Source organism: Lagenorhynchus albirostris, chromosome 11, assembly GCF_949774975.1.
Source record: "Lagenorhynchus albirostris chromosome 11, mLagAlb1.1, whole genome shotgun sequence".
In the NCBI taxonomy this organism is placed as follows: domain Eukaryota; kingdom Metazoa; phylum Chordata; class Mammalia; order Artiodactyla; family Delphinidae; genus Lagenorhynchus; species Lagenorhynchus albirostris.
Genome location: NC_083105.1, coordinates 96,537,928 through 96,564,476, shown reverse-complemented (window position 1 = coordinate 96,564,476; position 26,549 = coordinate 96,537,928). Strand labels below are relative to the sequence as shown.

At 36.3% G+C, this 26,549-nt stretch overlaps 1 protein-coding gene and 1 long non-coding RNA gene across 2 annotated transcripts in view; one reads left to right on the top strand and one right to left on the bottom strand.

Annotated features, from left to right (window-relative positions):
* LOC132529879 (pregnancy zone protein-like) overlaps positions 1–26,549 on the bottom strand; it is a 41,277-nt gene that overhangs the window by 9,263 nt on the left and 5,465 nt on the right. The window contains exons 7-22 of the mRNA XM_060166944.1: positions 25,970–26,054; positions 23,727–23,850; positions 21,935–22,049; positions 20,199–20,308; positions 18,651–18,812; positions 17,838–18,065; positions 16,479–16,542; positions 13,884–14,026; positions 10,956–11,105; positions 8,462–8,626; positions 6,424–6,523; positions 3,545–3,707; positions 2,929–3,157; positions 2,298–2,424; positions 1,974–2,095; positions 1,704–1,755 (exon numbers count right to left, since the gene is read on the bottom strand). Coding sequence (XP_060022927.1) covers positions 1,704–1,755; positions 1,974–2,095; positions 2,298–2,424; positions 2,929–3,157; positions 3,545–3,707; positions 6,424–6,523; positions 8,462–8,626; positions 10,956–11,105; positions 13,884–14,026; positions 16,479–16,542; positions 17,838–18,065; positions 18,651–18,812; positions 20,199–20,308; positions 21,935–22,049; positions 23,727–23,850; positions 25,970–26,054 — 2,139 coding nt within the window. The remainder of the gene's footprint in view (positions 1–1,703; positions 1,756–1,973; positions 2,096–2,297; positions 2,425–2,928; positions 3,158–3,544; positions 3,708–6,423; positions 6,524–8,461; positions 8,627–10,955; positions 11,106–13,883; positions 14,027–16,478; positions 16,543–17,837; positions 18,066–18,650; positions 18,813–20,198; positions 20,309–21,934; positions 22,050–23,726; positions 23,851–25,969; positions 26,055–26,549) is intronic.
* LOC132529884 (uncharacterized) overlaps positions 1–26,549 on the top strand; it is a 37,813-nt gene that overhangs the window by 6,433 nt on the left and 4,831 nt on the right. Inside the window, exons 3-4 of the long non-coding RNA XR_009543606.1 lie at positions 2,351–2,472; positions 8,449–8,524. This is a non-coding gene — a long non-coding RNA (uncharacterized LOC132529884). The remainder of the gene's footprint in view (positions 1–2,350; positions 2,473–8,448; positions 8,525–26,549) is intronic.

Here is a 26,549-nt window from a genome sequence, read left to right as displayed (position 1 = left end):
TTGTTTATGTTAATTTCTACTATAGCTGTGGTTGTAAAAAAATCATATTCACTCCATAAGTATGTATTAAGTGCGTACCATAATCTGTATTATGTACCAGATTTCGTTTTAAGTGCAATGATATAGCAATTTGCAAAAGAAATTTCCCGACATCCTAGAGTTTTCATTTTGATGGGAGTAATAAAATAACAAATAAATATTTAGTGTGATAGATACCGGTAAGTTCTATAAAAAAAAATGAAGCAGATTAAGTGCTTATATGGGTGAGCTAGTGAGGCAAGGCAAATCAGGAAGTACAGGGTGTGGGGAGAAGGTTCCCAATGATAAAGCTCATTGATTAAAAAATCATAGGTGACTGACACTAAGTAAGTCAGGGAGTAAAATTTATAGATATCTAGGGGAAGAGACTTGCAGGAAGAAGGAACAAAATGTGAAAAGACCCCAGAGATTAGAGCATGCTGGGTGTGTTCTAAAATCAGATTAGAGGAGCAGGGTGAGTAGGGGAGAGGGTAACAGGATATGAAGTCATGAGGATAGAAAGGCTTTGTAGGTGATGCTGGAGACATAGTCTTTAACTTTGAGGGATATGGGAGACTCGTGGAAAACTTTGAACAAAGGAGGGACATGATCTGAAATATGCTTTAAATGATCCCTCTTGTTGTATAGGAACAGGGGGAGATGACCAGGAGTCCAGTTAGGAGGGGACTGAGTTGGTCCAAGAGAGAAAGGTCTAGAGTAAGAGTGGACATGATGAAAAGTGGACAGATTTCAGATATATTTAAAGGTTCAACCAGCTAGATTTGGGAATGGATTGGGTGTGGAGTAGAAGAGAAAGGACATAATAATGGATGACTCCAAAATTTTTTATCTCCAGCAAGTAGAAGAATGGAATTTCCATCATCTGAGATGGAGAAAATTGTAGGAGGAGCAGGCTTATGGGGACTAAGCAGAGGTTCAGTTTTGAACATGCTAGTTTTGAGATACCTCTTAGACCTCCAGGCTTAGAAATGCAGATGATAAGTGAGCAGCTGAATACATGAGTCTGAGTTTAGGAAAGAGGTGTGGACCAAAGATGTATATTTTGTGGTCTCTGGTACAAAGTTGTTATTGAAGTTCTGTGACTAGATGAGATTATCAGGGGATACTTATATAGAGAAGAGAAGAGATCTGTAGACTAAGTGCTGTTCTCTAGATGATTTTAGATAGTGCAGAGTTGAATATTTTAATACTAATTTTTTAATGACTGTGTGAATATTTAAATGGTAGTTTTAAGTGTAATAGAAAAAGATTGGTTTTCTGTATATGTTAATGACCTAAAGTTCTTCTTAAAATAACTTGTTTAAATAAAAACATGAGTACACTTCAACTATTAACAGAATAACCAATAGTACTAGTGCCACAAAGATATTTCAATAGTTTGAAAATTGTGTTGGAAGAAGTTTGGGAAGCACAGGCGTATTTGGAAGGAATCCTGTCCTATGGTCATCAGCTTTAGTCTTCATTATTAGGTGAGTCTCTTAACTTCTCTATGTCTTTATCAGGAAAAGATTGTTCTCCATCAAATGTCCTTTGATTTGCACATGGGATAGTATACTTGTTTCCTCTTTTTCCCCCAGAGGAAACATGCCCCAAAGAGCATTTCACAACTATATACTTTGGCAAGTGGCTTAACAAAAGAATTTTATCTATTTTTTGACACTTACCTGAAGCACAAAGAAGTGTGTTGAAAGTTTCCTCCTTTTCTACTCCTTCAGGCTTTGTATTGAAAGAAAAAAAATCAAAAAGAAAAGTGATAGTGAATGTAGATAGTGATAGAGAAAAAGCAATCACTTTAGGAGAAAAACTGTTAGTGAAAACTTGAGTTGTGGACATATTCATATTCTTGGGAATGAAATGTCACTGTCGCATACCTATTAGATAATGTGATTTACATAATAAGGCCTCTGAGGCTCGGAGAAAGTAGACCCGCATACCTCAACAAATAAGGACTTGACTACAGTGTCCTTCTGTCCAGGTGCTGGGACGTGGGGCACCTCATTGTCACACAGTTCCTGAGACTGCAGGGCTTCTGCAGTAGCTGTGAAATTCACCTTTCCTGGGGAATAAGATTCTTAAGGAGTTAAACAGTGATTCTATATTGAATGGTTTCTTCTTTTTAAGCCTCTCCAATATTTATAACGGTTTTCTTTCAATCGATCATTGTCAAAGGAGGAGAAAAAAACATGCATCTGAGTGAGAATGGAAAGCAAATCATTACAACATAAGAAGTAGGATTTGTGAACAACTTTACCACTCACCCAGTGACTTTGGGGTAACAGCCCAGGACACAGTTTTCTGCTTATTTCCACAGACACAGTGAGATTCTTCATTCTTTTCTACTGGGATGGCCAAGAAGGCAGGAGAGACCTCCAGCTGCACGCTGACCTGTCCCCCATTCCCACCCACAAATTTGAGAAAGAACACAGGGAAAAGGTCAGTAACAGGGGGAAGAAGCTTAAAGGGACAATGCATACTAATTGAGAGGCTTTGAGAAACTGTTCAAACAAGGTAAATCCTGTCAAATATTTTGTAGTTTAGATGTTTGCCATTAGGACTTTGAAAACCTGTCAGGAATCAGGATAAATACTCAGTATTTAGGCTTGTGCCAACACAAGGAAGAGATATTTTCTTTAGTTAGAGTGAAAAAATAATCAGGGGGAAGTAATATCTGAATTTAGGAATACACAAATAATGCAGAGTCCTGAATAAATATAACCTTACCACCTCAGACCTGTTGGGGAGCTTTGTTCTTAGTACTTATTCCATTCTAAAATTAGGCTACATCATGTTCAATTATGACTTACTAGGAGATTACCTGGGAAATCTAGGTAATGAACGGTGATTTTGTTCCTTCCTTCTACTTTTGCTTACGTCGAGAAGTGCCCTTACCCGAATGCAATGGGACACATAGCTGAATGCAGTGGCTTTGAGTGTGAAGGCTTCTCCTCGAACCACAGAGTAGGGAAGAGTGAGTTCCAGGAAGAAGGGCTGGAAGGTTGTAAGAGAGATGGTGGGGGAGAGGCCAAGCCCTGCTGTTCCAGACAAGCAGAGTGCGCCAGCCTTCCACTCCGTGATGGTGTCAGGGACCTTCACTGCCAACTCACTTCTACCCGATATGCTAGGGAGGGGAAAAAGAGGAGGAGAGTCAATGAGTCCCCTTTAGCAAGCACCACAGCTGATCCTAGAGCATGAAAACTTAGTGTGCTAAATGTTAAACTTGATATAAGGTTTGGTGTTCATAATGAGGTCTCTGAAAGTTTTTTTTTTTTTTCTTTTTAGGGTCGAGGGTAGCTTCCTACTTTCTGTTATTTTAAGTATCTCAGGACCAAATTAGAAAAAGAAGATTGCATTGTTTAGCTATGAGATAAATGAACTGTGAATCTAAATAACTACCAGAAAAGAGCGGAGCAGAACGGAAAGGATCAGGAACCAATGATCACACCAGAATTATAGAGGAGGATTCAAATCCTTTTATGAACTCAATTCTGGGCAACACACAACTTACTCGAGTGCCACCAAGTCCCAGATCCAGGTCTCAGGGAAATACTTCCGGACTGTCTCTTTCACTTCCACAGCTGGAGGGTTTTCTCTCCCTACCATTGGATAAGCTATCCCTGCATTTCCACGTGCTAGAGCAGAGACTTCTGGGCCCATTGGACCCAATTGACCTGTCGAGAGAAAACACACAGGGCCCAACATAAGCCTCAATTTTATCAATTTCTTACAGCTGCCTTATTTATCAAGTAGAATAAGATCATATGCTCAGGGAATGTTTATTATTAGAACAATTTAACCTACCGGCTTCTTACTTCGTTCACTCATCTACGTGTCCTATTGGAAGGCTAAATCCTATTGCTTCATCAAATGGTTTAAAGGTAACTGTATTTTTCTCTAGAAGTGAAAACAAATGTAGCTCTCCCTAAGCTGAGTTTTCAACTGGTGAAGGCAAAAATAAAGAGTAATTTAAAACAACAAATACTGCTTATACCCTGACGGGATGATCATGTGTTCTCCATTTGCAGTGAGAATCAAACAAGAGGAATTGATAGTAGCTACAGCAAGAGGATTTCAGGAATTTTTTTTAACAGTTAATAAGATATGAAGACATAAACAATGATATAGTAAAGTATGGGTTATAGACAACAGAGACTCAATAAAGGACAGAAAATAAACTTTAGATTGGCCAGAAAAGACTTTACAAAGCAGAACTTAAGAAGACCATGAAAGGATGAGAATCACAGGGGAATGAAGAAGGCATTCCAAGGAAACAGCTACACATGTATGTACACAGAGGTCAGAAGCAATGCTCCAAAGGGATAACAAAAAACCCCTCAGGAGTAGAATGTCTATCTCGGGGCAGGGTGGGGGCATTTAACATAGCTGAGTAAATAGTAGGTGTACTTATATAATAAAACACCATGAAGGTTAGGACAAATAAGTTAGATCTGTTAAGGAGGCAGGAGTTAGGTTGATTTTTAAAAGTGATAAAAGCAACTATACTCCAATAAAAATTAATTTTTTAAAAACTGACCTGCCAGAGATCAGAAGACATATAAAGATAGTATGTATAAATATATAAATATAAACATACATAAAATAATAGCATTGAACATGCTCTTTTAAAACCTTAAATATGATGACCTATGAATTCTGGAAGTAGCGATTATGTCTGAGAAATAAATGACATGACAGAAGCAATGTTGAAGGGTGATGCGCCTTTCACGGTATAGAGGCTGGATTGAAGTGGAGAAAGATGGAAGGCAAGGAAGGTAAATTATAGTGGCTTTTTAGTACTTTGCTTATGAAACAATGAAGGACAGGACTAAGATGATGTAACTGAACAGGAAAAGGAAAGAATGGAGAGGTGACGAATACCAAATGTAAAATTTGTCTAGAGTGTTACAGACATCTGTGATAAGAATGTAATGATGGTAGTTTGTTTTCAGGTTTTTCTGGATCATTCCACCTACATGTTTTCACTTAAGACTGAAAAGAAATACAGTTGGTATTAAGAGGGATGTGAAAATAAAGTAATAATAATGTTTTTTAGTTTTTTTTAACCAAAAAACACTGTTATATGGAATCATGATTATGTTTTTTTTAATTTATGCTCATGATACCTCAGTGACTTTGGTGCTGTCATTCTGACTTTCAACTGAGCCTCAAAAATGTTAAATGAGTCTGCAAATTTTTTTTTTTTTTGCCACACCACGTGGCATGTGGGATCCTTAGCTCCCCAACCAGAGATTGAACCTGTGTCCCCTTCAGTGGAAGAGTCTTAATCACTGGACAGCCAGGAAAGTCCCTGAGTCTGCAAATTTTCAAAGTTATATGTGTCATACCAGATAAAGGTATGATGAAAACTTGTTTTTTTTTTTACTACACGAATTTGTTTCTGTGGAGGGAATATTCTTATTCATTCCTCTACTTTCATAACTTTACTCTTTGTCTTCCTAGGTAAATAATTTCTTCTGTATTAAATGTGTTTAATTTATTTTTTAAAAACACTTTATACCACCAAATTTCTTATTACAAAATGGATTAGTAGCCATCCCAGCATGCCTCTAGACACTTCTCTAGGCCTGTTAGCAGCAGAAAAGAAAATAGAGCTAGAACCTTTTCAACTTTTCCTCTTTTCTAGGTGTACCTGAGACACACAAAGAGACTAAGTATATTCACCAAAAGCTGAATTATTCTATTTTGTTCAATATGTCAAAATCACTCTGATTTCCATAAAAGAATATGACAGAGGCAAACAATATCTATATAATTCTTCACATTTCTCAGCATCCCTTGCAGGTAGGGCAATGAGATATATGCCACTTCCACTGCTGGCCATAAAAGTCATGTGCAAATCTATTCCTTCTTCCCCGTGGTAGTAACCTTGAAAGGCACATTGGAGATGGAGTCACAAGATGAAAGCCCAATGAACCTCCCTGACAATGACTGGTCAGGAGGTGTTCTGAACAGCTACTGGACTCACAAGCAGTGTTTGTGAAAGGAAAAAATAAACTGTTATATACTTAGCCTCTGAGACGTGGGGGTTTGTTTGTTACTGCAACATAATGTATCTTATCCTGACTAATTTAGGTATTGAAGCCACAGTGGGTAAAGAGGATTTAAAGTACCAAGACTACTGAAGACTATAACAGAAAAGTATTTGATTTGGATGAGAGACAGAGAGAGAGAGAGAGGGAAAGAAATAATAATGGCTTAAAAATTATTTTTTCTGGGGAAAAGTATTATATGAAGAAAATTTACTGAGAAGTTGCTGCGGAGTTACAACATTCAGTACTTTAAAAAATGGCTTTTTATCCCAACCCAACGCAGCAAAGCATCACTTTTCTTCTATTATTTTAGCAGATAAATAATTCTCACCCTTACCTCCTGCATAGATCATAGATGCTCCTGGATATGGCTGAAGCAGCTGACAAAAATGTGGCTTGTGGATTTTTGAGTTGGTAAAAATATTTAATCCTACAGACTGGAGGAAAAATAATTATTAAAGCATACTGGCAATCCAGTCTGGAGACTAGAATATTTCCTTACGTTTGTATTATACTCTTACTATTATTATACATATAGCTCATAGGATCATCATGAAAATTCCACACAATGGAGAAGAGAGGTATTTTATAAGTATGAAAATGGGGTCAAAGAAAGTCCAGATTATCCAGTTAGTGAATGGGAGCTAGGATTAGGATCCACTTCTGATTCCTATTTCTGAATTTTGTCTCCTATGTGCTGATGCCTCTTTAATTATCTTTTGCCTCCAAGAAACTTGAGTATTTTAATTTTGGATGTTTTTCTTTCCTTCCTTCCCCCACACCAAACCAAACATTAACTTTGTGGCAGAGAGTAATTTTTTGTTTCTTTTCCATTGAACTTGTAGGGCTGCATATTGGAGATTTTTCTTTCTAAATAGATTTATTTATTTATTTATTTATTTTTGGCTGCAATGGGTCTTTGTTGCTGTGCGCAGACTTTCTCTAGTTGCAGAGAGCGGGGGCTACTCTTTGTTGCGGTGCGTGGGCTTCTCATTGCAGTGGCTTCTCTTGTTGTGGAGCACAGGCTCTAGGCGTGCAGGCTTCAGTAGTTGTGGCACATGGGCTTAGTTGCTCCGTGGCATGTGGTATCTTCCCCTACCAGGGCTCGAACCCGTGTCTGCTGTGTTGACAGGCTGTGCCACTATGCCACCAGGGAAGTCCTGGGGATTTTTCTTCACAGTCAGTACACTTTGTTTTGTTTATGTTTTATTGGAAAATATTGTTTTGTTTATGTTTTATTGGAAAATATGCCTTTGCCTGAATATCTATGTTCAACTCATCCCTTTTGTGATTTATCCTTTCCTTTTTTCTTCCTCACTGTCTTTTAAGTATCTTGAATCTCTGCATGCAAAACACAATCGCAGATGTCCACAGTAGCCTGATTCCTAGAGCCCCCCTGTTCCAAGCTTCCTCTTTCTTTGATATTAGTCACAAATACTACTTGCTGTCCTATCTCAGAGTACTTGGGAAACTGTGGGACACTTAAGCACAGTTGTCAGTGGTGGCAGTGATATGGAATGGGGAGAAAGAAGTCAGAAAGAAATGTTTAAAGATGCTGCAGTTAGCTAATAAACCGAGTCTTGTTTTTCTCCCTCTACCACCGTCTGATTTATGATTCTGGAGGCTCCAGAAGAGGGAGGTTTAAATTGTTCTCAGCTAAGCTGCAGACCTCATCAGCTAAGCTGATGTATGCTTTCCTCAAGGTATAATGAGAGTTTTCAGTCATTTTTGGTAGAGATAAGATTTAATCTCACAACCTGGATAAGCTTCTTTTTCATAACTCTGCCTGATTAAAGATACACATTTGAGCTAACGTACCTAAGGCAAGCTAACGTTTCTACTCCAAGTTTTGTAAATTTTTTCTTTACGAACAGCTACTTTCAGTTTTCCTGAAATTTTACTGCACTGAAGGTATTGGCTGAAGTAATGTACTTTGTGTATTTAGTCATTTACTCAATCATTTATTTTTGTGAAAATGACTATTATAATGGCTGCCAATAGGGTACTCACCTTTCCAAGGGTGTCAGAGGTGCTATGGGAAATACTTTGTTTTTCTCACATATTGGAATCTCTGAGAATCACTGAGAGGGGAATATGACAGTGATAACTAGTTTTGGGATCAACTTGGTTAAAGTTGTGACCCTAAAAGTATACCCCTTGCTGTTTAAAATGCCAGAGAAATTCATGATTGACTCTCTGTGTGTATACAAAGTTCTCTATGCCTCTGAGATTTCAATATTTTTCTGTTAATCACAGGTTTTCTTTTTGGTGAATGAGAGGAAGATCAGATTTTAGAGCTTAGAAATCTATTTGTTCTCCATCTTAACAAAGACTCAGAAATCAAATTTGGTTATGTTTTTAGGAAGAAGAATTACCTCAAAGATACTGTAAACATCATCATCACTCAGGACCTGCTTTGGTGTGTAAATGATTCCATTGTGAGTTATATCTTCTGCATTGATGCATTCTTCCCCATCTTCATTCATGGGACCTCCATATCTAACACTAAGGACGCTCTTTACTGGTAGCAAATCATAGACCTGCAAAATAGAGAGAACAAAGGAAAAACTCTTATTTATTTTATTTTATTTTATTTTGAGTGTGATAATGTTCAATCTGGAGTTTAAGAGATCATGGTGCTTATTTAACACTCCCATACCAACATTATAAAAAGTGACACAGAAATCATGGGGAGATATTAAGGGTTATGGATCCTAATGCTCTTCTTGTACAAAAGAAATTAATACATAAGATATCAAATTAATTGATCAAAGACTCACAGCGCATTTTGGCTGAGTAAGTATAAAACTCAAGTCTCTTTGTCTCCCAGCCCAAACGCCTACTTTTAAAAGAAAGCAAAAATGTGGACAGTACAGAGAAACATCATGAAAGAATAAAAGTCATTCATACCCATCACCCAGTAACAACCTCTGTAAATACTTAATTCATTCCCTTTTCCCATTTTATATGATTAAGTTCTTACCAAGTTTTTTTTTTTAAGTCTACTATTTTAAGACCAATTTTAACTTGGAAAAAAACTAGGTACAGGGGTAACCTAGAAATAAATCCATTCCAGTTCAGTTTTCACCCAGAGCCTAGCATAAGGCTACCTGCTCAGTCATATAGTGTTCATTAAACACACAGTGACTCCATGCAGACCTGCTGTCATCTCTTATCTAAGCTACTACAATAGCCTCCTAACTGTTTTCATTCTTGCTCCCATACTCTGAGTGGCAAACAAGATCTTCTTACCAAATAAATCTAAATCACTAAATCACTCTCCTGCTTAAAACTCCTCAGTGATTTACCACTACATTTGCTGTCAACTCCTAACTCCACTGCAAGCTCACAGTACTTGTCACGATCTTCTTTACTTTCCATCCCACCTACCACCTCTACCATCCTCTTCTCTCACCATTACGTATAAGGTCATTACCTTTTCCTCTTTGAACACTGCAGACTTATTCTGACCGCAAGACCTACAGGCACGCTGCTTTCATTCTTTGTAATGCCTGCCCCTACCCCCCATTATCTGACAATCTAAGAAGACACCACTAATGACTATATCAAAAATTGTTCAACTCTTTTCTTTAGCTCAACATCCTGTTTATTCCTTAAATGATACTTATCAAAATTTAGAACTATTATATGTTTATATGTTTTTGTTGCTTGCTTGTTTAATAACTCACAAGACTATACGTCTAAAATGGTCAAAGACCACATCTGATCGTTCACCATAAAAACTCCTATTCCTGGAGCAGTATCTATCCCGTAATCCAGACGCAGGGGATATTCATTAAACAAATAAATGGACAATGAAGATTGTAAACTATTGGGCCCTTTAGGAAGTTCTTCATTATAAGAAACATCTTTAAAAGACAAGTTTGGTTGGAAACTCTCTTTTGTCCATACTTAAAACCAATGAGTAAATGCCTGTTTTTTTAGAGAAGACTTAAAAACCTGGCATTTCACATACTATCTTGAATTGTGGTGTGTTAGACATGGCATTGAATAAAATTTGGTTCAAATCCCACCTTTCAAATATAATTTTGGGGCTTCCCTGGTGGCGCAGTGGTTGAGAGTGCACCTGCCGATGCAGGGGACACGGGTTCGTGCCCCGGTCCGGGAAGATCCCACATGCCGCGGAGCGGCTGGGCCCGTGAGTCATGGCCGCTGAGCATGCGCGTCCGGAGCCTGTGCTCCGCGGCGGGAGAGGCCACAGCACCGCGGCGGGAGAGGCCACAGCAGTGAGAGGCCCGTGTACCGTAAAAAAAAAAAAAATATATATATATATATATATATATATATATATATAGTTTTGGCATGTTCTTTCTATAGTTGCTTAATTTATGCTGGCTGTGTTTTCTTCATTCATAAAATTAAGGTAATAATATCCACATTAAGGAATTATTATTCATTTATTCATTCATTAAAAATGTGTTGAGGGACTTCCCTGGTGGTCCAGTGGTTAGGACTCCACACTCTCACTACCGAGTGCGTGGGTTCAATCCCTGGTCAGGGAACTAGGATCCCGCAAGCCATGCAGTGTGGCCCTCCCCCACTGCCAAAAAACAAAAAAAAGAAATGTCTTTTACATGTAAGGACTGTGCTAGGCACAGGGAATGTAGTAGTGAACGAGACTGCTCACTCTTTGATATGTTATAGCAGAGAATGAAGTAAGATGATCTGTGTGAAGCACCCTGTGCAATGTCTTTTTTGGAACTGAATTGAATCCAAACTCATATGTGACTTACTACACTATGCCTGACACTGTGAAGAACTTGTCCTTTGCAGTTATAACTTCCAGCTTCCAAAAATGGTCATATCATGTGTGCATTTTCTGATATGCAAGACTGAAATGGGACTCACTGACTGAGGTGAGACCTCAGCTTCAGGCTTCATTAGCAGGACACTCTGGTCCACTGCACGGAGGGCACAGAGGGAGTAAGCAGCGGCTGTGACCTTCAGGTTGATATCTGAGGCTGGCAGTCCCCGGGCTGAAGAGAAGTTCAAATTTACCTGTAAAGAGGATATGATTATAGCCACACATTTTCTAATTGTTACAATCTTAAAACTCTCTCCTACCCCAGGGTAGGACTAGTCCTTTCCACACTTCCTTTCTCTTCATCCATGTTAGAGAAGGGTTAAGAGGTGAATCTGCCTGACGACTACCAGTTAACCATCTCTGGAATAAACTGGAAATGTGGTTCGATTAACTCAGGTTTCCCACTCTCTTTATAACCAGTGAAATATAAATTGATGTTGATCACAGTAAAAGAGAATCTTGAGTGGGAATTGGAATGCACACGCTAACAAAGATACATACCTATCTCCATGCAGTGTTTTTGTGATGAATGTGTGCAGTTTGCACGGGGCTGTGAAAAATCCTATTCCACCTCTAAGACCAGCCAACGAAGTCTCCTTCAGTTGGCCCTCTTAATCACCTGGCATTCTATAGCGGTGTAGTACTGTTTATCAGGATCAGGAATTTACTCATTAATTTAAAAAACTAAACATCTAATATGCATCCTAAGAGTTAATTCATTGACAATATTCAAAGGACTGTGAATAAAGAATGAGAACTACAAAATAATGAAAAATGTGCGTAATTTTTTTCAGAGTTTTGACTGGTTTGGCCAGTAGAAATTCATCGGTAAGTGAATCTATTGGTTCCTTATGTTTATGTTAGAATTTTTTGAGTAGAATCTTGAGTAAATTATAAAATAATTTGGAATTTAGTTACTGCAGTAGCATCCGTTAAGCTTCCAGGTTCTTGAACTGAAAGCTGATTTGGACTGCAATGAAATAGTACATTCCGTTAAATAATATTTGACTTGGATTGCTGGATTTAACTATGATAATCTGCTATGTGGTCTATTGAATTAATATAACACTTTGGATTCATGTATATCATAAGACATATATGAAAAAATTAATTGATTTATCCTCAAGGTGCAGTAGTATTCATCTCTATAGTTCAATATATTATGAAAACACCGCTTTTGGAGAATTCTATTTTAAATATGTTTGTTTTTATTTTTAGAAAATTTAAGTTCATTAAAATATGTTTGTGAATGTCCATACCAAATGAACAAGTGAGTTATTTGAGATTATAATCACTGAAAATACTCCTAACCAAGAAATGGATATGCTTGAAAATGTAACATGTTCTACTGATATGAGAACCAGAAAAGAACTTTAAGGCATATTTTGAGAGCCTGTACCTATCCATATTAATCAATGTTATCCTTAATGAATAATTATTTCCAGTTAGGAATAACAATTTAAACTGTTACATAGTATTTAATCTGTATAATAAACCTGTCATTATTAAAATAAGAAAGTGGTATATGGATGGTGAATAGAAAACAGGTTTCCTCTTTCCAACAAAGATCAAAAAATTATTTAAAGTATATTGGTTTAAAGAAACACAGGTCTCAGACAAACCTGGATCTTTCCTCACATTCTCAACCCACTTCTTACTCTGCTCATCATCCTGTCAGGATGTCTCACTTCTAGGGTCCTTAATTGTTAACTTTAGTAACTCTCTAACTTTTAAACACATAGTCAACTTTCTTCTGAATACTGCAAAAATCTTCATCTATATTTATCATAGCTTATCTCCATCTCTGATCAATGATAAGTGAAAAGATATTTGATGTGAAGTGATTGAATATAATGTCCATGGATTTTTGCTTCTATGTGTAAGTTTTATGATATGACACAGAAGCTGTCATATGTTTTTGCACCAGAGTGAAGCCACTGCTGGGATGAGTAAAGTGTGCTGAAAGCTGTAGCATAAGATGGGCATTCCAAGGTTTAACAAAAAACTAACTACCCATGATTAGCAATAAAGACATTGAAGCTTGAAGCAAAAGTCTCTTCTAGGTTTATATGAAACACACAGAACATCCAAACAGAACACAAATGATGCTATTGGACACCTGTCCAGGTTTAATAGCATTCTTTAGTAAGATGGAGTTGAAAATTTATTCAGAATCCACTGTGTATTTTCTTAGATCATTGTATGTTACAAAGGACAATCTAAATGTAATTCTCATTGCAGAAATGTTCACTTCCTGTAAATGCATATTGTTTTAATCTTCATAAAACTCATGTCAGAGTCCTTGTAGGTATATTTTAAAAAATACGTCTGAAGTCTGTGGATCCTAGTTGATTGCTAATGTTAAGATTACCCAGAAAATTCTGTTGGGATAAAGCTTATTAATATCTCAGTAGGCTTCTCATTACAGCTATGCATTCTTTGGAAATATAAGAAGATCCCATATGCAACTTAGATTTTTATGCTATAGTCATTATTAGAGTGCCCAGGCTATGTTTCTCAAAATGGGATACACACATATACCCCTGTTCTGTTTCAAATTCAAAGTGAATTTAACTCACAATAAATTACTGATTTCTGCAGTAGTACATGGAGGCGTGTCAGGGGGATATGATAGAATAAAACTGACATCACTGTGAAGCATCATTTTTAATTGAAAATTTGGGGAACAAACATTTCAAAATTAAAACTATTAAAGGTTAATTGTAGAATATATTTTGAATTCCACATGAATTTTCAGATAAAGCAAGAGAAAAAATTGTGCTAATGGCCACCTGCTTTGAACTACTCCTCTAGACCTCCCGGGGCTTAGCGTCAATCTTTCCTTTAGAGGTCCTTTGGCAGAAAGTTTTAGGAGCACTACATGGCAGTTTTTAAATGTACATAAGGTCCTTATTTTCCATACTTCAAAAGGGGAGATGAAGAAAAGGACTGGACTTAAACAAAACACCCACCTTATTGGGAAAACAGTTTTCAATCTCGAGTTTCTCAGTATCTGCAATAACTTCTCCATTAGGTAAAATAGTATAAATAAGCAACTGGGCTGTAGGAGCAATGTCTGATTCCACTTGAAAGGAGAAGGAAAATACCCCTTTCACTGGAGAGTAAAGAAAGTTCAAGATCATAGATTAGGAAGAGGGAAGAGTTTCAATTTTATAAAGAAGAGGTTTTCAAATTATTTAACTTATTTACATTTGGAGCATATTGAAGTAAGACTTGCATTTATACCATTTTGTGTGCATTGTGCATTAGTATTCAATAAATATATGCTGAACTAATGACATTTTCCCTTAAAGATGTAGGTTAAATTGTTCACTTCCTCTGCGGAAGTAGAAAAGAACATTTAGTGAATGTCTCTATTTTTAAATTAAAAAAAAGACTTATTAAGAATTCAAGAGAGAAGAACTTTTAGACACCTTTAATGATCTCTATCTATGATCCAGTCAGCACAGTTCTTGTCATATGCATGAGGCCAAGTCAAAGAATGCAGCATAGTCTCTACCTTCAGGCCATTTAAAACACAGCAGAGATACAGGTACAAATAATCACATACAAAACAGTATGCCTCCGATTTTTATAAAAGAATTCAATGCATTTATCTTAGTGGTTACTTTCTGTGTGAATTACATAGTGTTTAATTCATGTATCTGCTTAATCTTCTCATAAATGTTCTGTTTTATCGTTGTAGCATAAATTTCTTTAAAAACTATAGCCTTCCTGTATCTATAGAAGATCTGAGGGCAGCTTGTGGTGAAAATACACAAAAACAGCAGGGTCAAAATAAATTTGAAACAGTGATACTGAAACCATGTGAAATTGGACTTCTCAAGCAGGGTTAAACAGAAGCAGGAATAAATTTTATTAAGAAGCTATAACAGGGCTTCCCTGGTGGCTCAGTGATTAAGAATCCGCCTGCCAATTCAGGGAACATGGGTTCGAGCCCTGATCCCGGAAGATCCCACATGCCGCAGAGCAACTAAGCCCGTGCGCCACCACTACTGAGCCTGCGCTCTAGAGCCCATGAGCCACAACTACTGAAGCCCGCGCGCCTAGAGCCCGTGCTCCACAGTAAGAGAAGCCACCGCAATGAGAAGCCCGCACACCGCAATGAAGAGTAGCCCCTGCTCACCGCAACTAGAGAAAGACCATGCGCAGCAATGAAGAACCAATGCAGCCAAAAATAAATAAATAAATAAAAATAAAGTTCCCTTTAAAAAAAAAAAAGCTATAACAGATGGTTAAACACTAGAGTGCTTAAATTTAACACTGAGTTTCCCAGAAATCAAAGACAAATGGAAAAGCAACCATTTACATAGTCATCATCAAATAAAATGAAGTGTATTTTTTCTTAGAGAGACACCTCCTTCTCCCCATTTCACCTCTCAAGATACTCAGTATACTATATAGAATTTAAACTCTATTACAGGAACTGATTTTGAAGAAATTGCCTTAGGAGGCAGTTTGATTTTTGATATGCTATTAGGAACAATCTTACCTGCTCTAGAAAAACCAATATAATGATCAATCCCATAAAAATCAATGATTAAATGGAGAATTAGAGGGACTGTCCATATTTGAGTGCCTGAATTCAATTTTTTTAAGCAATAAAAAAAACTTTTAGCAAGAGAGATTTTACAATACATATTCTTTATTTTTTCTTGGAAGTATTGACTCGCCTTGGGTGAATGGGCTTTTTGATCTTTCTAAATATGCTTTGTTAATAAATATTGCTTTAGTAAAATGATAGCCTATAACTATTCAAATGAACAGAAAAAAAGGAAGCTACTTATGAGATTTAGCCTGGGGACATGTAACAAATAAAGAGACTAAATGTACTTATCTTTTCATAATAGATTATTTCTTGAAAAGTTAGTTATTCTTCCTGGGATAACAGATATCAATGGATATTATGATTCAAGAAAATCTAGAAGGAGAGTATGATCTAAAAGAGAGAGGCAGGAGTATAAGAGAGATTTGAAGATGGTGTGTTGTTGGCATTGAAGATGGAAGAAGAGGCCATAAGCCAAGGAATGCAAGAGGTCTTTGGAAGATGGAAAAGGTGAGGAAACAAGTAACCTCCTAGAGTTCCGGAAGGAATGTAGTTCTGCTCACAACTTGATGTTAGCCTGTAAGACTTCTGATCTACAGAATTATAAGATGATAAATTTGTGTGGTTTTTAGCCAGAGAGCTTCCTACAGAAGCAATAGGAAACTAATACAAAAACATACAGAGTACAATTTTTCTTTGGAGATTTTCTGCATTTTTCTATTATTTTCTGCATTTAAAAAATTTAATAATAAAATGAATATATTTTACTTTAGAAATAAAATTTACAATATAGAAATGCTATAAAAAAGTTCTAAATGGACTAAAATGAACCTAGTATCCTTTTATCAGCTTCCTCAACTTTGGTTGATGGAAGAAAGCTGGTGACCATTTCTTCCAATGTAAGAAATAGCTTCATCTTGCTAAAACGTTTAGGATTTGACAATTTGAGAGAAAAAATAGGAAAATAGGAAAAAACCTAGGAAATCCTGAAAGTACTTACTCTCTCCTTGTTTAATGGACAACACATGGGCTCCTGACTGAGCGATGCTTCCTCTTGCTTTGATCTGAAGGCAGAGGGAAATACATGTATTATCATTTTAAAGGGTACTTATTAAACTTACTTAAACATATGTATAATACACAAATAAATAATAACTCACTACTTCAACCCAGAAGTTGTTTTTGTTCACTAAATTTCTCTTTCAATATTTTCCTATACATAGAGTTTAAATAATAAACTTTACTTCAAACAACATACTTTAAATAAGAAACATAAAATTTTACAATCCTTTAGAATTTTACTTAATGTTACTACTTATCTTGAATATTAATATTTTAAATTTACATATTCTTTCAACAACTATTTTAAGCATCTATTATGTGCAAAGCAATATATAGTGAAGGCAGGTATAAAATATATGTAAGTATTCTCTATTGTTGCCTCTATTTAAAAAAAAAAAAAAAACTAAAAGTATTTACACTCTCTATGTGCCAGGTACTGAACTAAATAATTTAGTTTTAAGATTTTTATTTAGTTTTGACTATAACTCTATGAATACTATCTTTAGTATTCAGATGAGATGACTGACATTTCTCTTTACAAATGAGATTAAGTAAATTACCTGAGGTCCCATAACTAGGAAGCAATAAAGCTAAGATTCTAACTTACTGTCAATTTTTTCACTTTTTTATAGAATTAAAAAAATACTATTTATAGTTAATGTTCCTACACAGAATTTCCTACACATAAGTTTTTCTTCTTAAAAAGACTTACTTGGATAACTACCAGCTTTGAATATTTTAAATTTTTGTAGATCAGTAGGTATACTGACCTGAAAAGGATCATATCAATTTATAATATGCCTGTCAATGTACTTTTCCCTGCAGTTACACCAGTTCTTGAACTTTGTAAATTATTTAGAACCTTTATAGGAATAAAATACTACTGCTTTATTCTTTTAATTTTCACTTCTCCAATTAATGTTAAATTGACATTTTTCCAGAAGATTGTTTATAATTTTTATTTCCTATTGACTAAGTTCTTGATCTTTATCCTTCGCTTATTTATCTACTGGGTTCTAGGAAAAACAATCTTTTTTGTCTAACAAGGCATTTTGTCTTAAGCTCTTTCCTCTTCCATTCAATAATTTTCCATTGGAACTCAGGAAAAAAAAAAGTTTTTAAAAGTTTCAGTGGAGACCAGAATATAAATGAAAAATTAAAGCATTAATTTGTTAGGAAACAACTTCTCTTCACTCATAAAAACATTATATTGATATAAAGAGCATTACTTAGATAGGAACTCTATCTTTTTAGGGTCTACATAATTAGGAAGCGCTACACTGGCCTTTATTCTTACCAAATAATAGAAGGTTAATTCTTTTTCATCATTCAGAATCTGTCCATTCAGGATGTAGTGTGCCCGAATCTCCTGGGTTTGCCCACAGGCAATGGTACCAGCCACAGGTTCAAGGTGAACATAACTCTTGCTTGGGGAAAAAATATGCTTTACAGTGTGCTGTGCTGGTGTGTGAAATTCTTCAAGCCACCAGTTATCAAAACAGAGTTTATTCTGCTTGTAAGTGACCTAATGGATAGAATAAAGGTGTTAAGTAGGTTATTTGTTATTAACATATACTATGTATATATTGGTCACTCTGTCATTTACTGAAGATTTTATTAAGAATCATGCTTACTTGGTTTCATTATAGGCTGCCTTCCCAAATAATGCATAATCTCTAAACAACTTTCCCTTAAATTTATTTAAGTTTACACCATACTGATTTAGTAGGTATTATTCACTCATAATCAAAATCAATTACTTTTTCTTCATACCCTTAACACAAAACAAAAATAGTGGTATAACAAGGAAACAAGGCAAAATCTAATTTGTAATAAAACTGTTGAATTTTCAAGAGACTATCAAGATGTTCTAATATTTAAATGTCTCCTGAAACTAGATCATGCTGTAAACAGAGTCTATCTAAAGTAAAAGTTTCTGACAGAGAATTTTTCATTTCTTATTATTTAGTTCTCCACATTGCTTAATTTCTGCTTTAGTCTTATCACCTTTTCTTTTCTCTCTGGAGTTCACCTGCTTCCCATGTACCCTTAAATTCTGTGGCCCCAGTGATCTGTGTCTTTTTAGTCCCAGATGCCCCTTCCCACTTACCAAAACTGAAATGAAAGAAGATGTGAAATTACTGGTATCAATGGAAATGTTCACCAAACCATGCTCATTCGTAGTAAAGCTGGCATGGTATGCAAGTACATCCACGTCGACAACTACAGTTTTATTGGGGATTGGCTGATCCTTCTCATCAACTAGAAGAACCTAGAAATAGGAAAGTGATAGCTGCTTCCGGGTGTTATATAGCAATAACATTTTCTACTCTGTCGTATTCGCCTCTTGACGCCTTGACTGTCACTTAACGAAGATCTTAGAATGTGAAAATAAGATTTGTTTTCTGGGCTCTAAAATATTTTTCTTTTTGACATTTATATTTAGATAACTTACGAGCATTCAACTGAGAACAGCCAATAGTGGACTCATGATGTTACCTTCCCAAATTTTCTTCATCTCTGGTGTTCTCTATCTCAGTATATAGGGCTTCTATCCATCTGGTAATTTATGCAGGAATATGTAGGGCCTTATTTTTTTGGTCGTGTTCTCTCTTTCACTGCCTATATGTAACAGTGCCTATATCTAACCCATTGCCAAATGCTAACCCTTCCCCTGCTAACATCTTTTATTCCTATTTACTTCTCTCCAAATCTACTGCTTCCATTCCAGTTAAAACCACAATATTTTTTCCCATCCGGTTTCCTGTATCTTTCTTTTCTATTTAAGTTTATGCAGTCCCCCCTCTGCTGCTCTGTCCTTGCTTCAAACCATTCTCTATACAGTTTAAACTACACTGCTCATGTCATTCTCCCTAAAACTTTCAGTAACTTCTCAATCCAAAATTCTGAACATAACCTAAAACACACTTGGTTCTTTGATCCTGAAAAAGCTGTTGTACACCTACAGCCTTGGCTGTTCTCTCATCTTTCTTAAATTTCTGGCCAAGTCATATTCATCCTCAAAGTCTTCAGTTTTCTCATGCTTTTCTCTTGACCTGAAATGGTCTTGCCCCATTATTAATTTCTTGCCAATTTGATACAAAATACTGGAATATCTTAAGACAATATCAAATTCGTATACATCAATAAAATGAGGAAATTGCCTGTAAACTGTCAATTCAAAGATTAGTTACTACAAAATAAAATGTAAAATGCCTAGAAATCTTACATTTCCTTGATAGTTTACTAAATTGGATATCAGTCTTATAATTTAGCAATATTATTATGAATATTGAGCCTTGAAACTAAAAAAAAATTTAAAAACTAACAATAATAAAAACACTAAATGAAAATATCTTATTCTTTCTATAGAAAATTATATTATAAAATCATTGTTTATAAAGAGGCAATCAAAGAGTATGCAGCCAAACTATACAGGAAAAGTGTATTATAAAGGTGTGTTAGGAAGTTAATTAGTAAGAATATGCTTTTTTGGGGGGATTCTGTGACAATATTTGCCTTTCAAATTTGTTATATTCTTTTCTTACTCTAAATAAATATTCATTTTTATAATAAATTTTGATTTTGTGATATAAAAATTTGTTTTCTTAAAAGCCACATCCCCCCAATTATGATTATATTGAAAAGATTACTTTACCTGCCCAAAGAAAGCGAGCCCACGTCTGTAATGTGAATCCACTTTAGTAAATTTCAGTTTGCTTAAGGTGTTTGTGATTTTACATGATCCATGTCCAGTTAATTCCAACCCTGAAAAATAATTCAGTGAAGCTGAACTGTTCCATATATTCAGCTCACCTCATACTTCCATCCCATTTTCACTCCATTATAACAAAATACCATCCATATACTCTTTTCTTAGTCTTTCCAGAATTTCTCATGCTTAGAAAATCATTGTTATCCATACTTCCTCAATTCTCTGTTTTCACAAATATTCTGCTTGTTCCACACATGTTCTTGAGAAGTTTTTCACCTCATCTCCTCTGGGATCTTGCTGTATCTTTGTGTCTATTTCACATCCACATCTTCCCCCAACAACTTTCTGCATACATCTTGATTCTTCACATTGGCCTAAAAATATTCTTAAATTTCTATCACAAACTACTTCCCCAGCAAAAACATTCTTTTTACCACGTGGTGAAAAGTATAGCCAATACCCGGTGCTCTTCCATTCAGTGAAGTGTGATCTGTATTTTAACTCCATCATCTAAAGCACCGCTCTATCAAGTCTAAAAGATCCTTTATTTTCCCCCAATATGGTATTCTCATCTCAGACCTCATTAAAATGAACTCTCAGAATTACTTCATACATAAGTATCACTGAAACCCTACCAGTGGCATCTAAGAAATTGTCCTTATTTCCCCTAACCTTGTGACTTCTAGTTTTATTTTGCTGACTTATCTGATACTATTTCCTAACTGCAGTTGTTTCTGGTCTTGGGCCCCTCGTTTTCTGCCTCTAGCCTCAATTTAGCAATGCCAAGTGAGCTCACTTTCAGAACACTTGCATTTACTCTTAGGAGGATCTGGACACAATGAGAATGGTTTCAGATTTACATTTCTCGTTCTGATTTTGTTCTGGCTTCCTTTTGAAATTGTCAAAATGAATTTCATTTTGACATGAATGGAATGAATCAACTTCCATTTTGATATTCCAATCTGTGATGAATTACCTTTGACACATTCTCATCACCATAGCTCTTTCTCATCTTTCCCTTATCTTGGTTAATGACATTTCTCAATGGCCCCCAAGTTGTAGTCTTTGGGGTCACCTTTGAATAGTATTCTGATGTATCACATTGTAACACATTTTTCATCTAGCCTGTCCTTCTCATGCCTACTGGAATTAACTTTTTTAAAAAAATCAATTTATTTAGGTCATTCTCCTTAAATATATCTGAAGATATCCAATGTTTTTCATAATAAAGTCTGATCTCTTTAGTACATGATTTACTTTTCTAAACACCTTAGCACCAGCCTACTTTTTTAAGATTCTTCTGGGACTGAACGCATTTGTTTTATGCCTATTACGCTTTCCTGGTCCATCACTATCTTTCAAAATACTATCCATTCTATTCAAATCTGCTCAAATGTTACTTTTCAAAGCCTTCTTCAGCTCTATATTAGAATTAACTCTCTCCATGCTCATTTGGCCCTTATTTTTTACATTTCCTGTGGAAATTTTATTACGGTTATATATAATACATGCATACATATATACATAGCCATATATATAATTTCTCTTTAGATTCCTAATTCCTTGAAGGCAGAGACCATGTCATTGTCATAGTCCCCAGAAACTATAAAGCATTTTACATGGAATGGAAGTTTGATAAATGTTTAATAAATTAATAACTATTTAAAAATAATACAAACCTGTTCCCTCCTCTCTGACCTTGGCTTCCACTAGTAATTTCATGTCATATCCTTTTTGTCTCAGATGAAATATTTTACTTTTTACTAGTTGTGTGAAACAGCCTTCCTCGTCTGCCTGAAGAGAAAGGAAGAGAATTCCTGGGTCCTCTGATTTGCGATTTAAAAAGTCAGTTACCAACCTATGAACATTTTGTGTTGGCCACAGAAGGAAATTTTACAAATGTTCTGACCATCTTTTGGGTGCTTATCTTTTCCCAAGCCTCCAAATGATACAAAATTTCTTCATTAATCATTGAGTTAATCATTGCCAACCTTTGCCTTCTCCCCTCTCTTCCAAAAGCCTATCCAATTTCTGTCATATTAAACTTCCTAGAGTTTCCCCAATGTGCCATGGTATTTTGTAATTCTATCTCTTTGTGTGTGTGTGTATGTTGCTCCTCAAATAACATTCTTTCTTCCATTCCCAGCTTGGCCAACAGTTACTGCTCTCCTAAACTCAGCTCAGACATATCATGTTCTAAGGAGCCTCTGTAATGACCTCCACCTAAATATCAACTAGGGACTGTATTTTCTTAACTGTGATATCTAGGTCATTAAAAAAAAAACATATATTCATTGACTAGATGAATCATTATAGCAATTAGATCTCTAAACTAAACGTCGGGTTTCCTATTATAATAAAGATTTGTTTTCATTTTTGTACTTATTTACATGAAAATATTTATTGCATAATTAAATTTAATCTTATTTAATGTACTTATATGCAGATATCATGACTCATTTGAAAATAGAAATTAATCCTAGTCTCCCTGATAATAATAAGGATTTTGGCAGCTAGATTTCTCTCATGTTTATCTTGCTTATCGATGTTTATCTTTTTTTTTTTTTTTTTTTTGGCGGTACGCGGGCCTCTCCCTGTTGTGGCCTCTCCCGTTGCGGAGCACAGGTTCTGGACGCGCAGGCTCAGCGGCCATGGCTCACGGGCCCAGCCGCTCAGCGGCATGTGGGATCTTCACGGACCGGGGCACGAACCCATGTCCCCTGCATCGGCAGGCGGACTCTCAACCACTGTGCCACCAGGGAAGCTCTCGATGTTTATCTTGAACTTCATCATCATATTCACCACCCTAGCCTTTCATTTATTTGGTCTCTACAACTTCGATAACTTGCTTTTCCACACCCTTATAGTGTCCGCTCACATTGCCACACCCTGGACTTTTATATACTCTTCCCCTGAAATCAGTATTCATACATTTCATTTTTTAATACGTGTCCTACTGCTGTTTCCCTTAGTTATTCCTGCTCCACTTTTTCTCTGATGTACTCGAGGCCTCCAGTTCATCGTCCCTCTCAGTCCCCCTCTCCTCAACCTGAGGCTGGTTTCAGTCTCCGCTATGCAGGGTAGATTCCATAGGGTGTCATTTGATTCTCCCACTAGCCCAATTCTTAATATCTGTCACATTCTTCTTCTATTATATTTGATAAAAGCCAACTTTGGAGACTTCCACATCCTTTTATGCCCATATACCTGGCATGTCAATTGCGGTCAGAAGGAAATTACAAAACTGGCCAAATAAATACCAGTATAAATCCATGAGCCCCACCCTCAAGTTGGTTCCGATCATTGCCAGGCAATCTTAAAATGTGTCCCTTACTCCACACTTCTCCCAGGTGACTATTTCAAACACTACTCTCGTATTGTATTGTGTTGTATTGTATTCTCTATTCTATTATCAGCCACAAGAAAACAAGATCTGGTGTTACTGTCCTGGGGAGAGTGATTTCCATATACCTGTTGACTAAATTCTTCACAGATACTTTGTGAATGTTTTCCATGGCAGGTAGAACTGTATCGTGAATATCTTCTGCACACGTTAATTGTCACCAGACCACGGACAGGCTTTCCATATGTGTATCTATAACAGTAAAGAGTCATACAAAAAATACGTAACATAAATAACTCAGATGTTCTTCACAGGATTTGATCCATTCATATACCCATCTTACTCATTGACAGCAATTGTATTTCCTTCCAAAGCATTTGTACTTTAGAAGCACTTATTCTGAAACTGTGTCTTAATTATCTACAACTCTAAGAGAAAATACTTACTGAATACTGAAATACTTTTTGAAACTCCTCCAAATGGAAAAGTAACAATGCAGGTTTTTCTCAGATCTTCCTTCCCTCTCAGCTGAAGTAAAACTTCAGCTGAGAGGGAAGGAAGATCTGAGAAAAAACTGCCTTATTTCCTTCTTTCTCTGCTGTCAGATTATCTAGGTTATGCTTCTACCTTTGCCAATACCTCCTAAGTTGTTTTAGGAAAAAAATTAGGGAAGCATACACAGTGTATTTCTAAGTCCTCCCTAACTCATGTATATTTTAAGAGGATAAATGAGGAATTAAATGGGAAAGCACTAGCTATAGAACAAAAACATTATAAGTGAACAGTATCATGATGACAGTCGGATTCTGCCAAATATGATGGAGAGATGTGATGTCGTATGGTCTGAATATTTATGTCCCCCCAAAATTCACTTGTTGAAATTCTAAACCCCCAAAGATTGATAGTATTAGGAGGTGAGGCCTTTGGAAGGAGGGTGAAGTTCTCATGCATGTGTTAGTGCCTTTATAAAAGAGGCTCCAGAGAGATCTCTTGTCCCTTCCTCCATGTAAGGACACAAGGAGAAGACACCAGTTATGAACCAGAAAGAGGACCTTCACCAGAACTTGACCATGTTGGCATCTTGATCTTGGATTTACCTGCCTCTAGAACTGTGAACAATAAATTTCTGTTGTTAATAAGCTCCCCAGTCTGTGGTATTTTGTTATGGCAGCCTGAACAGACTAAGACATGATGTGAAGCTGAACTTAGTCTATTGTTTCTTAAAGTATGCTTCATGGACCACCCACATTGAAATTCCCTGAGATATGCAGTGATAGTCAGAGTCCCAAATCCTTCCTCAGATTTATGACTGGAATCTCTAGAGGTGGAGCTGAGGAATCTACATTTTAACTAAGAATGTCCATAGATTCTGATGCAGACTTAGATTAGAGACTTATTGCCCAAACTGTGAAGCCCCAAGCTTCCTCTTTTTATAGTTTCCCCCTCCAAAAAAAAGTGCTGATAAAGTAATAAATTATTTACTAAATTTAATCACTTTGTTGAATCTTATCTTTAAATCTGAATCAAAAGCCTTTCCCTTTGATGGAAAAATTTATAGCATCAGAGCTGGTGAGAAGAATGAAAACATGTTTTACATGCTGTTTTTAGAAGCAAGAAGTACAATCAACCTCCTTGGTGCATGTAGGGGGTACTCTACTGCACTAAAAGGTAATCAGGGAAGAAATAAATGACATGTAGTTTTAATTCTACCTTATATATCCAGCCTTTAAGATAGAGGGTCTACTGAGCTTCTTTCTAGCTTTCCATAGTTTAAGAAATTGGGAACTATAAAAAAATGGAGATAATAGGACATGGAATAACATGGAATCTATGAGCATGGGCTCCAGAGTTGGATGACCCAGGTTCAATTTAAACCAGTGTCTGGGATATAGAAATATAGAAATGCTTCATGAAGCTAGATTTTTTTTTTTTTTTTTTACTTTCAGAGGCAATATAGAATAGTGGTGAAGAGTTCAGGGTCTGGAGTGGACTGTTGGATTTAAATTCCAGTCTTCTGGAATTTACTGTCTGTAGGAACTTGAACAAGTTATTTTATCCTTTAAGTGTTGCAGTTTCCTCATTTGTAAAATGAGGATAATTATCCCCTTCTCATAGGGTTAGTGTAAGAAAAAAAATGTAAATAAGTGCAAGGCACTTAAAACATTGCACATTTTAAGTGCTCAGTTAATAATTTTTATTATTAGCAGTAAAAGTGTTGTATGCCACCACCCCTGCTCCCTAGTCTGAGTTCAGACAAGTTGGGGAGAGAGTCATTCCTTCGCTAATTAAAATACTTCAAAGTCCAGTGATCATTATGGGCAATACAAATAAAGTAGGGAAAAAGAAATGAGGTGAAAAAAATGTAACTCACAGACTGCAGACGGATACCACAAATTCATCATCTAGAAAACCAATAATCTTAGGCATTTTCACTTGGACTTCAAATTTGGGCAAAACTGTTATCAACAAAAGAGAAAAAAAATGGTGAGAGTGGGCAGGAGGTCCTGTAAGCATTAGTAATGATTCTGCTACAGAACCTTGTAACAAAGGGTCACATAAAGTGATTTCAATTACAATAAGGGGCAGCAGGGCCACTATTGGCAAAGGAGATGCCGTCATAACCATGGGCAGTTGGTACCATGTTAACTTGGTTAAGCTGGTATTATGGTTCCTAGAATCTCCTTCTCTGAATTTGTCCAAGATTTCAAAGGTGGGAGGAAAGTAGCATCATTAATCTCTGAAGATCCCCATGGCTAGACGCGGTTACAGGTACAGAGGGGCCAGCAGTTTCCAGTTTGTCCTTATTTTTTCCCTCTCTGTGTCCAGCTCTCTTCCTCCCAACTTCTAAACCCTGCTGACTCACAGAGACCCTAGGCCCACCATCAGCACCTGGTTATAGAAATACTGGAGTGGTAGGTAGGGAGAGGTAACAGTCTTCCATTGATTCTCCT